Source organism: Varanus komodoensis, unplaced genomic scaffold (assembly GCF_004798865.1).
Source record: "Varanus komodoensis strain SLA01 unplaced genomic scaffold, ASM479886v1 scaffold3, whole genome shotgun sequence".
Taxonomy (NCBI): domain Eukaryota; kingdom Metazoa; phylum Chordata; class Lepidosauria; order Squamata; family Varanidae; genus Varanus; species Varanus komodoensis.
The window spans coordinates 67,728,770-67,745,813 of NW_025335761.1; the positions used below are offsets into that span (position 1 = coordinate 67,728,770).

The 17,044-nt window shown below is 51.5% G+C and overlaps 1 protein-coding gene across 3 annotated transcripts; it reads left to right on the top strand.

Annotated features, from left to right (window-relative positions):
- The first annotated feature begins 21 nt into the window (after nucleotides 1-21).
- Nucleotides 22-15,664, top strand: CWF19L1 (CWF19 like cell cycle control factor 1). 3 transcript variants are annotated; one of them, XM_044436612.1, is made up of 15 exons: nucleotides 22-64; nucleotides 211-295; nucleotides 1,845-1,923; nucleotides 3,218-3,319; nucleotides 4,220-4,228; nucleotides 4,364-4,434; nucleotides 5,492-5,610; nucleotides 6,444-6,528; nucleotides 7,111-7,251; nucleotides 10,465-10,579; nucleotides 11,051-11,130; nucleotides 11,899-12,108; nucleotides 12,601-12,720; nucleotides 14,169-14,266; nucleotides 14,553-15,664. In XM_044436612.1, the coding sequence occupies exons 1-15, from the start codon at nucleotides 39-41 to the stop codon at nucleotides 14,695-14,697; spliced, it is 1,485 nt and encodes a 494-aa protein (XP_044292547.1). In that variant the 5' UTR covers nucleotides 22-38; the 3' UTR covers nucleotides 14,698-15,664. The 3 variants fall into 3 exon arrangements, 2 of the variants coding, with proteins under 2 accessions (XP_044292547.1, XP_044292546.1); XR_006415360.1 differs by having other exon boundaries at nucleotides 4,220-4,434; nucleotides 12,601-12,727; nucleotides 14,553-14,667; XM_044436611.1 differs by having other exon boundaries at nucleotides 4,220-4,434.
- Nucleotides 15,665-17,044: the final 1,380 nt, after the last annotated feature.

The window sequence follows — 17,044 nt, forward strand, 5'->3', positions numbered from 1 at the left end:
TCCGGCGGGGCGGCGGAAGTGCTGCGGCGCCCAGCAAGATGGCGCCCGGGAGGCCGCTGCGCGTGTAAGGAAGGGGCGCTCGCGGCGGCAGGACGGGGCCACGCGCGGCGCGGCGGGGCGGGCTTCTCCCCTCGGGGCCCCGGGCGGAGGCCGCCCGAGGGCCCTCCGCGGGGCGCGGCGCTGACGCGCTGCCCTTGCTTGCTTTCCCAGGCTGGCCTGCGGGGACGTGCAGGGGAAGGTGGCCGCCCTGTTCGCGCGCGTCCAGGCGGCGCAGAGGAAGAGCGGCGCGTTCGACGTAAGTGCGCCTCCGCCCGCGCCGCGCGGCGACCGAGCTGCGGGCCGCGGCCTCGCCCCGTGCCCGCGACGCCTCGCCGCCCGGCGTGCCTGCCCGCGGAGGAGGCGCCCGCGCCAGAGGTCCCCTGCGGCTGCGGGGGGGGGGCTGCCCCGCGCCGCTGGAAGAGCCGCACGGAGCCCGGGAAGGGGCCTGCCTCGGGGCGCCCGGTGGCCTGCGCGGGAGGGGCTCGTGCGGGGCCGTCGTGGGCGCGAGAGGCTCCCGTACGGCTGGCTCTCCCCTGCCAGCGGCTTCCTCTCCTCGGCCATGAGGACACCGAGGACGGACTTTTCTCAGCTCCGCAGATGCGGCGCATGTTGAGAAGCAGTGCCTGAGCTGGATGAGGGCCAGCGAAGGGAGCGTGGATCCTGACAAAACAGACGCTGGCTGGATTCTGAGTTTAGAAGTTGGAGAGTTTACCTGTTCCCGACGAGGTTGCACTCTTTTGGAACAAAGCATGTTCATAGTCTGTGGGTGGGAGTTCTTGATTCTTAGCAGGAGAAGCAAGGAGAGCCTATCAGTCCTGGTTGGTGTGTCAGCTGTGCCCATCTTGCACAGGAATAGTTGCACACACTGTAGTGTAGGCCATGCATTGGCAACCTCACAACTAGGTTCCTGCACAGTCCTTTATGCGTGACTCTCTCGAGTTCAGTTTGAAAGCTGCAGCAGATGCAGGATACGGCAGGCAGAGGGGAGGCACGTGTGCGTTATGCTGCAGTTCAAGCAACCGCACTGACTGACTGTTAGGAAGACGAGCGCCCGCTCTGTCCTTGCCCCCACCTTGTGAGGTTGCTGCTCCTCTGCTGTTCAGGAGGCACGGGCGGCCGAGTGTGTCAGGTGCCAGTGAGTGGCTCTTGCGTCATCCAGGTGTTTTCTGTGCATGTGCTGTAGAGGCACATGTTGCTGTAAAGGCTGGTTTTGCATAAATATTTTTGCATGTGTTGTACTGCTTTTTCATGCTTTTTAGTTTTTTGAAAAATGTTTAGCTATAGTTTGTAACAACAGTAAGTCTACAAATTTATTCAGTATGTCAATAATCTTTGTACCTCATATCATAAGAACATTGTTGCTTGCACTTGTATAATACGGGTAAGAATGCATTTTGCGATATAAACAAAATATGCAAACATAGCAATGATTTTTCCATTTTCCTGTATATGATACCGTGTCTATTTTTCTAGAAGTCTAGGATACAGATAACCTGGAATGCATAGAAATGTATGTTATGCATAATGTTCTGTATGAAATGACTGGCTGGAGACTGAGGTGCTCAGAATAGCTACATTCTGCATTTTTTCTTTTCTTTGCAAGCATGCAGGGATGGGCAAATGCTGCCATTCAGCGTAATTACCTACATACTAAATTGGTTTAAGCAGGTACTAGAACTCCATGTTTACTTGTTGAGACAGTTTAAACCTGAATGTTTAAATGGCCAGTGCTTTCCTGTGTTCTTACAAGCTAAACAGCTGTTTTAACGCCTAAATCACACATTTCTCCTTGGTTTCCTCCCCAGCTTCTCTTGTGTGTGGGGGACTTCTTTGGCCCTGCTCAAGATTCAGAGTGGGAGGATTACCAAACAGGTGCCAAGAAAGGTATGGAAAATCACCCGACAACAAGGACTACTGTGCTGTTACGTTTCTGGTTTATAAGCTGTCTTGAGATCTATTTCAGATAAAGACAGGATAGAACTGTTTTAAATAACTATGCCGCAGAATCCATCTGTCCATCCTGGTGGCTTAGAGTCTTGCTGGTACAGTCCCATTTCTGCAGCCTCGTGTCTTTTTCAGACAATCCTGTGCCTGGGCTTTATACCATTGAGCTGAGGCTTGCGCAGCTGCATGTTTTTCACACTGAAAACTCAATTCCTTGTTGAAAACTCACTGAGGGAAGGGCTCTAGTTTAGTCTTTTATCCTTGATCATCGGTCCTAGTTTGCACAAGCCGCTGTTTGCTCTGAAAAAGCAGCCTGTGACTCTCCTCTGTTGGGCTTGCTTCCTCCCTTTCCTGCTGCTGCTGCCGGGACATTTGTCAGCAGAGAGGAGACATTTCTGAAATTGTTGAATATATGGAGTGAGGGAGTGTCTTTTTCCTTGGGGACAATTTGAGGATGGGGAACAGTTTGTGATAAAAGTTGAAATGAATGTTTCCCTTTTCTATCAAATCTGCATTTATTTCAGTGCTTTAGCAGCATAAAAGGCATCATTTGTCACCTTTTGGCAATACAGACATTTTAATAAGCTATAAACAAGAATTCTTTGTGTGCTTACTCAGAAGTAAGGCCCAGTCTGTTTACTGGAGCTTATTCCTAGGTAAGCATATAAGTACAAATGCTTGCTGTCACATAAGCAAAATCATGACTATACCCAGCATTAGATTGAGTTGTAAGCCACTGTAGCATGGACCACCTGAGTATTTCAGGTTTTGTTGTCTGGGAGCAAGGGAAGATAGCTGCTAAAAACAGAAGCAGCCAATTTTGCAAGGAAAAAAGTGTTGTCTGTGACAGCCCCACTCAGCTGTGCTGCTGAGGACTAGCAGTATGGTTGGTTGTTGAGTTAAACCTTTTATGCTAACATCAGAAACACTTGAGTGTTTTTGCAAAATGTTTGCAGCATGCAGTGGGATTATTCTCAAGTGCTGTAAATGATCCTACATAGGAATCTTTATTTTGCATACTTTGATAAGTTATCCGCTTGTCTTGAGAAGTGTTTTATTTTTTTTCCAAATAAAGAGTATCCCAGAGATATTTTTTCAGCATACCTCCAAATGTCCAACTTGGAGGAAAAAACGAGAGAGAGAGGGTGTGTTCTCCCTTCTCCTCCGGGGTTTCATGCTTCTATTTGTCAGTGCAGCATTGACCTCACATGGCTGGTGGCCTTGTCTCCCTCAGCTCCCATACAGACCTATGTGTTGGGTGCCAACAGCAGTGAAACAGTGCGCCATTTTCCAGACGTCAGTGGATGCGAACTAGCTGAGAATATCATTTATCTGGGTAAGCTGGAAGTGGTACTTTGGTGGGTGTGCCTTGATGATGCAAACACAAAGCAAAATTGCAATTTTTCTGTGTTCTTCTCCAGAACGATACTATGAGCCTTGCAGTGTGGTATGGCTGGGTCTGCCATCTCACATGTTTCCCCAAGCTCTCTAAGGACTTCCCAGGTTCCCAGGATCCCCACACCAGAGTTGATGGCTGCTGTGTGGGGTTGGGGCTGCTGCTTGGCTCCTTGTGCTCAGCGAGAGTAACCTGTGTCTGAACCAGCAAGGGCTTAATTTTGTCTGACATGCACAAGCAACAGCTTCGTCTTCAACTGTTCCAAATGTGAAATACCAGAGATGTGAAGTGGCCAGAGATCTATTCTCTTCAGTCCTCCCTGGCTTGTGCCTGGGGCTGGGAGGAGAGCTGCCACATACTGATTCCTTAGAGGTAGGACAGAGTAGAACAAAGACCCGTGCTGTTTACCAACCTACAAAAAGAAATTGTAGGGGTAAGGGAAAGGGGGTTGGAGCAGTGTCCTGCGCAATCCACATTGTGCATTCCAGATTTGTCCTGAGAAAGGCATGATGAGTGCTTCACCTGACATGTTCTTTCAGGTGAACATCAGGTGACATCACCCAGCCCCCACCCTCCTGTACCAGCATGTGCTGTATTCACCCGGGTTCATCTTCTCTGAACACAAGGCACAGGAACTCTTGTGTAAACAAGAAAAGACTCAGTAAACCAGAAGTCTAATAGATTGGCACACCCATGTGGATCCTTCTAGCTCTGCTTTTGAGGTAGTGAACATGCTATCTAAAGTGAGCCTTGTTGGCATAGGGAACCTTGTGGTGGTCATAGGCATGTGGTCTCAGAAGGGTTTCCTCCTGATCATCCAATTCTGTTCTACCTGTGCAGGACGCAAAGGTGTGTTCAGTGGAGCCTCTGGGCTGCAGATTGCCTACCTCAGCGGGACAGAGTCTGCAGAGGAGCCAGCCCCAGCACACTGCTTCAGTGCGAACGATGTGGCTGATCTCAGGGCCTCCTTGCTGTCCACTTCGGGCTTCAAAGGTGTGGATATCTTGCTGACTTCTTCCTGGCCCAAGGCTGTGGACACCTTTGGGAACAGTCCCGTAAGTATTCCCTGCAGCATGGAAAGGGACTGTGCACTCCACACTGCACTCTGCCAGTGGACCTGCAGCGGTGGGGCTGGATGCAAATCTGGGCTCAGAATTGCACCCCAGTTGATAAAGCTGAACCAGGATGGGCAGACACAGATTCAGCCTTGGGAGTGAAAATCAGGAACAGGTAGAGAAATTCTAACGAAACGGGTACAGGCAGTCCCCAGGTTATGGATGTCTGTGTTACGGACAACCCATAATTAGAAACAAACTGCCATAAAGCCTATTCATTTAAAAAAATTATTGCAGAAATTCATCGCAGAGAGGAAGTGAAGGGGGAGGGAGGGAGGACTCCGAAGTGTGTCTTCCTGCCCCCCCATCTGGAGAGGGAAATCTCTCTGGCTCTTCCTTGCTGCAGAGAGGTGGCACGGGTGAGTTTGTGTTAGAGAGGTTCCTGTTGTCTCCACTTCATGGGGGTCCTGCACAACTAAGGCCTGTGAATGTGGAGGGCCAACTATACGTGATCCGACCTACATGCACCTTCGGCTTAAAGACAACTTTCCGTTTTCTCAGGAGCAGAGCTCATTCCTAACCCAGGGGCTGCCTGTGTGTAGTAGGTGCAAATAAGGGTCACTTTGTGGAGTGAGCAGTGAAGTGGCCACGCCTGCTGATGATGCCGAGTGATTCAGTGCGGTTAATGCCAAGAAGTAATGTGAGGCGCTCTAAACTGAACGCTGCTAACTGAGAAAATGAGCATCAAAAAAGCGGAAGCAGTTTAATGCAAGCAATGGGGAGGGGGAGGTTTAAAGCAAACTGGTGTAGAAATGACAGCCACTCGCACCGCTTACTGTGGCGTAATGCAGAACGGTGGCAGAGTCCATTGGTCAGGCTGGGAAGCCAGGCAATTGCCTCATGGGCGGTGGAGACGGCAGCAGCTGGTGATGCTGTCCTGAGTGAGGGATTTCACAGAGCACGTGGGACTGGCGCACGTCGTGCACTGGCGCTCAGTCCCTGTCCTGTTCGTAAATCCTGAGGAGATGGACAAAGTGCACGTGTCTGTTTTCAACAGGGGGACGTGGACACGCTGCAGTGCGGTTCAGGCCTCGTGTCTCTACTGGCTGCATGTCTAAAGCCCAGATACCATTTTGCGGCCCTGCAGAAGGTCTATTATGAAAGACTTCCTTACAGGTTTGTAGACTGTGTGTGACCATTTTTGTTGCCGTGCAACACCTTTCTATGGCTGGAGGGGGATTCTTTGGGCATGGCAGTGGGCTTGGGTAGCCTTGGCCCTGCACAGTTCCGCTGGAACTGGGTGCCTGTGCCAGAACGCCTTTGGCTGCCGCATCACGTTTCTGTTCGGACCCTCAGAAGGGCCACCCAAACAAGTACTTGTGAAACAGCCATGCAAAGGTGAAACCTCGTTTCTGGAATGTTTGTCGAGTTCAGCTGAAGTTCAGCAGTAGGCCTGCCAGGAGGCCGGGAACAGAGCCTGTGTGAGCTGGTAGGGGGGAAGGGCCTAAGAGGACAGTGTTCAGTAACATGCTGTAGCGGAAGTGAGGTGGGCAGGAACCCTGAGAAAGCATGATACCTGAATGCCTATCAAAGATGAGACATTTGCTGCTGCTCTGAAAACCTCAGTCAAGGTGGCGGCATGTTTGGTAAGACCGGCTCCACAGTTGCATTGGAAGGGGCCGGCGGGCTGTCGGCTCCAACCCCCTGCTCAGTGCAGGAGTCATTTCCCAGGAGTGACAAAGATAGGACTGGAGTCGCGATACTTTGAGACAGCATTGACCATGGGCAGGAATGCCTCCTTTGTGAGTCACCGGTTGAGTGTTCCAGCTGCATCCCATCACGTTTTCTTCTGAGAAACAGCAGGTTACTGAATTCCCCTGCTGGAAGGATTTAAAGATGTGACTAGCTTGAAGAAGCCGCTCTTGGGCCAGATTTTGCACTGGATCGTGTGTGGCACAAAAGGACGTTCTGCACCCATACAAAATGCCTTTTTCCATTCTCTCCTGCAGAAACCACACTGTTCTCCAGGAACCTGCACAGCATGTCAGCAGATTCATTGCCCTGGCCAATGTGGGCAATGCAGAGAAGAGGAAGGTGAGAAGCAACCTTGGCTTCTGAAGGCAATGGAGGGCACTGACCGCAAGCTCCCTGTAGCATCTTTAGCTGATCAGAGGCTGAGCAGCTGATGGAAATTGGGAAATAATGGCTGTGTTGCCGCTTTAAAGCATGTCCTTTGTTTGCTTCACACACTGTTTTGTACTGGAGGAAGCCGAGCCCCTTCCATTCCTCTGCCACTGGCTCTCGTTCTCACCTTTTGCAATGCCTTCTGGTGTAATGGTGTTTCTGCTTTGCTAAGGCCAGATTTAGTATTTTGACGTTCTGTCCTGCCCCTAGCCTCTACCCCAGGTGGTGTTCTACCCATCTCTCCTTAGTCTCATGTGCCACCATCTCCTTTTGCCAATAAGTCCCAGCTGCTCCTGCTGGCACTTTCTCTGTGAGATGCTTCTCCCCAGCTCCACCCCTGTGGTGGTGCTTGCTTGACACCTGTAGTAATATGTCTGCCGGGGTGTTGAGGGTGGCTTGCGAGGAACACCCAGTGCGGGTATTCTCACACCCAGGCAGCAGCTCCCAGGAGGACTGAAACGCTTCCTTTCTGTTGTGGTCTGTCTCCTTCAGTACCTCTATGCATTCAGCATCGTTCCAATGAGTTCCATGGCTGCTGCAGAACTGGTCAAACAACCACAGGATGTCACTGAGAACCCCTACCGCAGGCCTGGGGGTGGCGAGAGCTACGCTCACCTGCTGCCAGACACAAAGGTACTGAGCATGCTCTGTTTGGGTAATCTGTGCATTTCTGGACTCTCATGATGGACTGAATTGCTCATGAGGTGGTTTCGTGGCTGCTCTGGAGTGACCCATAGAGCTGCATCAGAACGGAGTCTTTCTATGCGTCCTGATGGTCATCATCTCTGGTGCTGATTTTTATACTGCCCGGTAGCTGAAGCTCTCCAGGCAGCTCCCAGGAACTCGCCCAGTGTTGTGGTCACTGACGGGGAGCTGTGGCTCTCCAGGGCTTTAGGCAGGGTGATTTCCTAGCCCTACCTGGAGATTCCACCTGGAAGTGAAACAGAGACCCCTGGCATGCGAAGTGGGGGCTCTCCCACGGAGCCAGCCCCCCCCCCGCCAGTCCCTCATCAGCAGTGAAAAGGCTCAGAAATTTGAAAAAGGACATCGTCACACAGCACAAGGTTATAATGTATGAAGTTTGAAGCCACACGATAAAGGGCTGGCCGTCAACTTGGATGGCTTTAAAAGAGGGTTCTGGCTGCCTGCCGTGACGGCCACTGTGGAATTGGAGGCACTCGGGCTGTGGAATTTCTGCTCTTGGTGCTGCTGGGGGCCTCAGGCTGGTCACTGAAGGGAGCCGGATGCTGGGCTGAGGAGGTCTTTGCTTTCAGATCCCATCAGCCTCTACTTGATGTTGGAAATCTTAGCCTCAGCATACATTGTTCTGCACGTGCCTGCATTGAACTGCATTTGCCCTTTTGACATCCAAGAAGAAAGTGCAAAAGCAGGATTGAAGCTGAATGTTAAGAAAACAAAAGGCATGACTATGGAAGAATTACAGGACTTTACTGTAAACAATAAAGAAATTGAAATTGTGAAAGACTCTGCAGCCGTTGGCTCAGTCATCATTTCAGATAGAGACTGTGGCCAAGAAATTTAAAAAAGCAGAGACTTAGAAGGGCAGCAATAAAGGAATTAGAAAAGATCATCAAATGTAAGGATGTTTCACTGGAGAACAAGGGGAAAAGCATTCACACCACTGTACTCCAGGTCACTCCGTATTGGTGTGAAAGCTGGACAGTGAAGAAAGCTGATAGGAAGAAAATTGAGGTATTCGAAACATGGTGCTGGAGAAGAACTTGTGAATACCTCAGAGCAACAGAAAGACAAATATGTTGATTCTGGATCAGGTCAAACCACAGCTTTCCCTAGAAGCCGAAATGACAAAATGGGTGAGGACTAGCAAGGTGGAGTTCAGTTCACACAAGGCGGAGACCCTGTTAGTGGGTGGTTCCAGTACGTGGTTGGAGGGTGTTCGCCCTGCTTTGGATGGGATTACATTCATCCTGAAGGAGCAGGTTAGCAGCATGAGAATTCTCCCTGGTCCATCTGTGTCACTCAAGGCTCAGCTGACCTCAGTGCCAGAGTACCTTCTACCGTCTTCAGCTCGTGGTCTAGCTATGCCCCTGTCTGGATGGGGATGTCTGGATTTTGTGATCTATGCTTTGGTAATTTCTGATTGGATTATTGCAGTGCACTGTATGTAGGACTGCCCTTGAAGACTGTTCAGAAGCTGTAGCTCTTGAGAAAATAATAGCTTGGACCCACAGGTCTGAACACATGAGACCTTTTCTGGCCCACTTGCTTCGCCTGCCTGTCTGCTTCTGAGCCCAATTCAAGGTGCTGGTTTCAGTCTGTGAGCTTTATGTGGCGTAGGACGCAATACCCGATGGAGTGGCTCTCCCAGCTGGAGTCCACCCAGATGTTATCGTCAACATGGGAGCCGCCTTCTTGGGGCCAATTCCAAGGGAAGTTTGGGGCACTCGCCTTGGTGGCTGCCCAGCTATGGAAAGACCCTCACGTGAAGGCCTGCAGGGCACCAGTTTGATTGTTCAGAATCGTGCTAGCACAGCCCTTTATGCCAAGGCTTTGAAGGATATACAGTGGTACCTCGGCTCACGAACTTAGATCATTTCCACGACTCTGGTCATGCCCCAAATTGGTCGTGAACCAAGTCAAATTTCCCCATAAGGTTCAATGTAAATAAGGTTAATCTGTTCTATAACTTTTTTTTTTTTACTCACAAAAATTTGAAGCAAAGATCATGCCCCCCCCCCAGCGATCATGCAGATGATCGCTGGGGGGCAGATGGCCACAATCATGCTCAGGGGTAGGGGGAGACGGGCAAAATTGCGGGCGTGCTGTGGGGGAGACTGGCGTGATTGCGGGCACACTCGGGGGAGACGGGTGCGATCGCAGGCGTGTTGGGTGAGAGACTGACACGATCACAGTCGCGCTCGTGCGGGGAAGACGGGCACAATCGTGATTGTCACCCAGTGCAGAGTTTGCAACCTGTGGCAAAATTTTTCTGAAATGTCTGTTCACGGCCCGATTTGGTTGTGAGCTGAGGCGTTTGTGAGCTGAAGTGCCGCTGTACTTGGCTATCCAAGGGCTCGAGGAGACTCCTCATTTCTTTTTTAGCTTATTTAATTTTTTGTTTAAAATGCTTGTATTTTAATAGTTTTATGGCATTTTATTATATCTTTTCATGGTGTTTTTATGAACCGTTGTAAATGGCTCAGGAAGACTTGGCTATTGGGTGGTATAGAAGTAGAAATGAAAAAAAGGATCGTCATGCTCCCCGTTTCCACCTCCATCTTGTCACAGAGCAAGCGGGCATTGCTAGGCCACGGATGCGTTGCAGCCCTTCCCACAGCCCACGGGTGGCCACGTGCTCCTCTGTGGTGTCCCAGCTTCCAGCTGCAAGTTCAGAGCCAGGGAAGCACAAGATCATGGTGTGCCATGGGTCTCCCCAGCTGGGCAAATACTCCCAAGGCGGCGATGGGACACTGCATGGTCAGGCGCCTTGGAATCAAGACAGTTGGGCAGCAATTTGGAATGGATTACCTAAAAATACGGCCCCTCATTTTTCCTTTATCAAAGCAAAGGAAAATGGGACAGGTGGGCGAACGGGGAGGCAGCAGAACACTCACCCCAGAACTCGTGCTTCTTCCGCCAACCAGCCCAGAATGCTGCTGCGCGAGTCCTTGCTGCCTTGGCCTGACGTGTGTGCTCCCCACCCGCTGCTCACCTCAGTGGCACCTTCCAGCCGCTTTGGAAAAGGAGCCACACGCAGTGTTGGGAAGATGCTGCTTAGTATCTCCAAGGGAAATGCTTTGTCCTTGAATTCAGGAGATGGGCCTTAAAGCAGCCCTGCTTTGCTGTTCGATTTTGTTTCCTCAGAAGGATTCTCCTTGCCAGTTTTTCTTTGACCTGAGCAGCAGGCCAACGGGGCGGAAGCGGCCTGTTGAAGGGGGGCGTGAGGGGCAGCAGTCAAAGCGGCCACCTGGGAAGGCCCGTGAGTACCACATTCCCCTCTTAAGTGCCAAGCAAGCTGGCTGGCCGCAGAGGCACAGCGCCTGAACCACGTGGGGGGGGGAGTGCGTGCTGTTCACATTTGAGTTAGGGAGTGGGCCCATTTCCACAAACATTTCGGGGGACAAGTGGCCTTGCTGGGGTCCAGGCAGAGTCGAGCAACTTACAGAGAGTGTAGGAGGAGCTCCTTCTCCCCTCCCTTGTGTCTTAACGGGGGGCTTCACCTTCCTTGATGGTTCTGTGCAGCCCCAGATTAAGACCGCTGAATATGCAGGTCAGCACTCACGGGCAGCTGTGGCAGGCGGGGTAAGGGCGGGGAGGAGGCTGGAGAGCCGGTCTCTCTGAGACCACCAGGACCCCCAACCTCCCCTCCTGTGGACAGAGGCCCCGTAGAGCTCTGGTGATGTCACTGCTCTATCCATGATGTGTGTTTGTATCCCTTCCAATCGCCAAGCCCTGCCAACAGCTGCATGCTGGTTTTGCCTGGCTAGCCCGGAGGTCGAGAAGCATCTGGTGGTGAGCATCGGCACACACGTGAGTCTCTCTTTCCGCCCACGGCCTGAAGAGGAGCAGGTGGGGGCCTGGTGATCCAGAAAGCGCTTTCACAGTGGCTCTTTCTGAGGCTTGCTGGCTGTCCCTTTCGGCTTTCAGGGTTGGGGTCTGTGCCCTGGGGAGAGCGAGGAACACAGGATATTGTAGCACTGTGGAGAGCAGCCTGGTGCCTTCCAGCCGTTTGGGACTGTGACTTCTGCAAACCCTGATCCACTGGCCTTGCTGAATGGGGCCAATGGGAATTATAGTCCCAATACATCTGGAGGGCACCAAATTGCCTGCCCCGTTGAAAGATTGCTGAATCTAAGATGGCATGGCCTTGGTTGGTAGGCTGGAAAGGGAACCATGGGGCACTCCGGAGGTGGCACTGCACCCTCTTTCTGTATATAGTGATTTTGGTGGTTAGACGCAGGCCCCATCTGCTCTTTCTTGGCATTCCTTGGTTGTCTTGGGTCACAGCCTGGCCTCTCCTCGCTGGAACCAGGGAGGGGAGAGCTGTGCCTGTTCTCTGGCACGCCTCCTGGTTTAATAACAAGGGTCACCTACCACAGTTCTCCCTCTCCTGGTCAGCTGCTTCGTAGCATTTGGTGGCTGTCCAGGTTGAGATGTGACAGCATCCAGACCTGGTTTTGGCTTCAGCATTGTTGTTGTGGGAGTGTGGCTACTTTCAGTTGCTGTTGGAGGTGGGACTGTTGAGGGTGGGGGCTGTGTGCCGAGCCTTATTACCGTTTGCCTGTGTCTTTGTTGTAGTGCTACCTTGCTCTGGCTAAGGGGGGGTTATCCCCTGATCATGTCCTGATTTTGCCGATTGGCCATTATCAGTCAATGGTTGAGCTTGCTTCCGAGGTAGTAGATGAAGTCGATCAGTACAAGTCAGCTCTGAAGAAGTTCTTCAAGACCAAAGGGAAGAGATGTGTGGCCTACGAGCGGAACTACAGGAGTCAGCATCTTCAGCTTCAGGTGAGGCAGCAGTCACCTGGCCAGGCCGGGAACATCATTCTTCACCTTGACCGAGATATCCCTGGACAGAACTGCTGTGGCTTGAAGGGCTCGGGCAGCCCTCAGAGCCTCCTGGGCACAAAAAGTAGCAGCCTGCCCTGCTTTCAGGCCACACGGCTCTGCTTCCGGTGATGCTCTGGGTAATTGTGGCGGTTCCTGTCTGGCTGACCAGAGACAAGTGTCTGAGCGGCATCTGGCTGCCACAGAGAGTGTGAAGGAAACTAGAGACCCGAGGACTCCTGGAGAAAAGAGAGTCCTCAGTCTCTCACTTCCCACAGGAAGGTTTCATAAGTTTAAGTCTGAGAGAGGCATTTGCTCCACTCCATGACGAAATGCTTTGCTGAGGGGAGCCCTGCAGGGCCCCCTGTGATGGGCGTCCCCTCTGGCACTTAATTTTACTCCCTGGATGTCCTAAGGTGACTCCTTTATTCCATGCACATGACACTCTGCTAGGTGGTTCCTGTTCCCCACGATTGCGGCACGACAGAGGATATCAAGCAGGCCTTTGTCACTCAAGCAGAGGAGCGTCGTATCGAGCTGCTAGAGATCCCGGAGCACTCAGTTCTCAAGCAAGTAGGCTGTGAGCTATTTTCATTCCAGTGTGTTCAGGGGTTGCGTCAAAGGGTCCTGAAAGGGTAGGAGTGGATCCCCCCATGCCCCTTGTGCTTGGCTCTCCTTGTGGCAGCTGGCAGGCTGCGGAGAAGGGGCATGCCTCTGTTTTGGGCAAAGCCCAAATCCATGCCTGTGGCATGCGGTGGCACAAGGGGAGGACCTCTTGGCTGACCACAGAGTACTCTCAAGGAAGTCACTGCAGCCAGCATCCCCTGGCAGGGCAGGGCAGGGCAGGGCCTGAGGAGAGGCAGGCTGGTCCAGCTGTCTCACTTGGAAGACGGGGCACTGTGAGTTCTTTCCCGCGAAGCTGCAGCCCTCCACCATTCCTGGGGCTGGGTCCCTTCTGCCTGGGGGCTGGGGCCACTGTCTTGCGGGTAAAGGGCTGCTGGGCCAGCCACTGTGTGGACAGATTTCTGGGTTGAGTATACTGATCATACTCGGAACAGACTTTCAGGAGTATAAGTACCTGCGGAGATTGTACTTTTTGAAGCTTTCGTTGCAGCTGCTGCAATTCCACACCCTGAAAAGCTGAGTCAGCTGATACACCCCTTGCCGGGTGGAAGGTGCAGCACAGTTCCCAGGTCCTTGCACCCAGAGCTGCTTGATTTGTGCTCTGATCTGGGAGCAGGAGGCCCTTGGTCTGTCAGATTCTCCATCACTTTTCCTGCATGGGTGGGCAGCTTCCAGCCTGCAGAGGCCACCCGCCTGACCCCTAGAGGCTTGGGTTCATTTTCATCCCCACCTGTTCCTTTCTGCCAGTCATGCCCCTGGAGTGAGGGCTCGCAAGGCTTGCAGAGGAATCCCCTTGTTTCCTCTGATACATGAGCAGAGATGGCAAGTGGGCGCTCTCGGGAGCAGCCGCTGCACACGCATTCCAGCCGGGTCAGCTTCACCTGCCCTATAGCCTTTCCACAGCAGGAGCACGTGAAGCGGGGTGGAACCCCATCGCCAGTGCTCCGGGAAGGTGACAGGGCCAGTATATTGGTCAAGGAGGTTTTGGGGCAAGCAGGCCCGCCCAGGTTGTTCAGGGGAGTGGGTGTAGCTCCTCCACCTGATGTTGCGGGTTGTCTAGCCCATGTGATGACCATAGTGCTGAGCATGCGGTGTGTTTGTTGCCTTCTAGCACTCTGGTGTGACATTACGCCTTTGGAAGTGCACAAAGAGAACTTCAGCTATTGGGCAGCATAAAAATGCAATGAATAGACCAAGTCCTTTCTCTTTTCCCCTGTGATGTGGGGTGGGAAAGCACGAGCAGAGTTTCGTGGCAGCCCAGAATGCTTCTTTGCAGCATTCTGGGGTTGCAGAGAGAGGCAACATTTGCATGTTCTGTGTAACTTTCACCCGCTGTTATCTTGTGTGTAGTCAAATGCTTCCATGCAGAAATGGATCTTGCAATTGTGTTCTTTCAGATAGTTCAGCCAGGAACGCCATATTTTTATGTGGAGCTGGATAATGGAGAGAAGCTCTTCCATCGTGTTGGGAAAAATTTTCCCCTGCAGTTTGGGAGGTTCGTAAGTTTCAGTTATCCTGGAGATCCTCCTCTCTTGCTCATGGAAGGCCTGAAAAGGGGCCAGAGAGAGCATGGCTGGGTCTGGCTGAGTTGGTGCCTGCCGTGGTCTCCCTTCCTGGCTGCCACCTGGAGTGCCAGTGCCCATCCTCACCCTGGGTGTTCCCAGCCACCTAATCATTGGAAGTAGCTATGGGAGCTGGATGGATAGCCAGCCGGAGTGTTGGAGACTGAGCCAGGGAGGGAGGAGGGACCATGTTGCTAGGGTTCCCCTTCTGGTCCACAGGGAGGTCCTGGCCAGCGAGGCCATCCTGGGCATGCCTGGCCGAGCCGACTGGAGAAACTGCCAAGCTGAGCGAGAGGAGGAAACTGCAGCAGCCCATGCCTTCCGCCAAGCCTTCGAGCCCTTTGACTTCACCCAGATGGACTGAACGCCTGAAGGAGAGCAAATGGAAACCTGTCGGTCCATCCCTTGCCATTCCTGTGAAGAATCCCTCCCCTGCAAGGTGTCTCGTTCAGTCCTTGGCAAGTTAGCAGCAGGATCCAGGTCGCAGGAAGAAATAGGCTGCTCTCTTTCCAGCCCTGCCTTTCTCTGCTGTTCACTCCCCAGCTGAGGGATGTTACCCACTTGGCACTCTGCTTCTGTGGGTTGGCCCCAGCAGAGGGAGAAGCACAGATCTGCTGCTCTCCCGCCGGTGAACATCACGAGGACCTGTGCGGGGGCTGAGCGTATGAGCCAGCAATGCCGTTCTGTTGCAGGAGTGTGAGGGGCATGAGGGAGCACTTCAGCCCTTGTATGCAGCAGATGGACTCGGTGCGTATCGCATGTCTCGGCACCCCAAATTCTGCCTTCTTTGGAGCATGAACTCTCTCTCATGCAGGCGCATGCACAAAAACACACAAGCAAAAGAACGTCGCTCTGCCAGCTGTCTGTTGGAAGGCGGTGTGCCTTGGTGGGACGCCGCTTATGTGCTGGCAGAGATGGCATGCGTCAGCAAGCAGATTCAGCCTGCGGTGCAGAGGAGTCCCTGCTGTGTCCTGCTAAGGAGACCCAGCATTGCAGTGGCTGCAGCCAAACGGGACAAGGAGCATTTGGCCCACAAAGGAAGCCGCGGGGCTCTGCTGGAGGGGGCACGTAGGGCAGCGAGGCACAAGGCCAAGGCTGAGCAAGGGTTCTGAGGGGACACAAGCCAGTTGGAGTGGGCAAGTGGGGTGTCGAGCTGTTTCGGTTTTTCAGGTTATTTGGTTTGGGCTTAGTTTTCGGGCAAGATTGGACTTCAGGGCTAAATGCTGTATCAGAGAGTGGTTTTAGATTTATAAAACTTTGAACCCATGTTTAGATATTTTGAGCGTTGTTCAAAAAGCATTTTGATAAATAAATATTTTTTTAAAAGGGCAGAACTTTTCCCATCTGGTCACAGACTTCCTGGCTCAAGCTCTGCAAAGTCAAAACGCAATTCCCTGTATTTGGAAATAGGTCACCTTTAAAAAAGCTGAGTTGGATGGTGAAAATTGGTGTCCTGCAATAGCAGGGGGTAGGACCTGATGCCCTCCTTGGCCATTTTCAATTCTACTATTTTTTGATTCTATGATTCTATTAAATGCACCTTCGGGGCCACAGTAAGGGTTGGGGTTAATGTTAGGTTGATTTTTTTTAATTTTAAAAAATTAATTTGAATTTTGGAAAAATAGTAAATTTTAAAACATTCTACAGACAAAAATTTACAGAAAAAAATCTACGGAAATAACTTAAAACAATTTAGCATAATCAGATAGTCGGTACTATTACACTCGAACTTCCTAAATTATCTCCAACATTCTGCAGAGATCTCCTTGATGTGTTTATGTTACAGTTAGAGTTAGGGGGGGTTTTTTAGGTTTTCTGTATTTTTATTAAAATCATTCTACTTAAGAATAACTACACCCAAACGCAAAAGGCCATGACAAACAGAATTTACTCTTTTATCTTACTAAGACACTTTGTCTCTTTACTAACTTAAACCTAATACATATATACATCTATCACTAAAGTTTAATAACCTTCCATATTTACAATTTTAACACTGTTTTTATTTGTATCTAGTTACCTCTTTATATATCAAACACTTTTATGTAATGACTGGAGTGCTGTTGGCCATCCATGGCCAGAATTTCTTCCACTTTGCCACTGGAAGCCTTCCTTTTTCCACCTCACTCAGAGTTTTTACCCTGCCCAAGGTGAACTTGATTGCCCTTTGCAAGTTAGAAGGTGCTTGCAGCTTGCTTTCCTCCTGCCTCTGAATGATCAGGGACAGGATCACAGTCAAATTTATCAATCTGATGGTACTCCAGGGTGTCAGCCAATGCTGCCTTTCATTAACAAAAGTCCCTTCCCTATTCCCTTTCCTTCGCACTGGTTTTCCTGGTCCTCTGATGCCGCCTCCTGGTTCAGTGCCCGAAACGATGCTCTCCCCCTACTGCTCCTTCAGCTCCGGCCAGTCCATTTTTCTCGCCAGTTCGGCCCAAGTGTCTCTGGCTCCCAGAAACAGCTTTAGAAAGTGTTCATAAGTCTCTCTTTCAGGGGCCTCTCCTGTCAGCATCTGCTTTTCACAGTCTGCCCTTGGACATAGCGGCCTTTCTACAGGTACCCAAGGCACTGATACCTTCAACTTGTAAATTTGGTGATAAAAACGCCAACGGATGTCCCGCAGTACCATCAGCTGCAAGGTTCTTTCCTTTTCTCTGGGAACCGACTACTTTCCAGCTCTGATCTTCGTGTTGAGCGTCCGTCTTCACTGA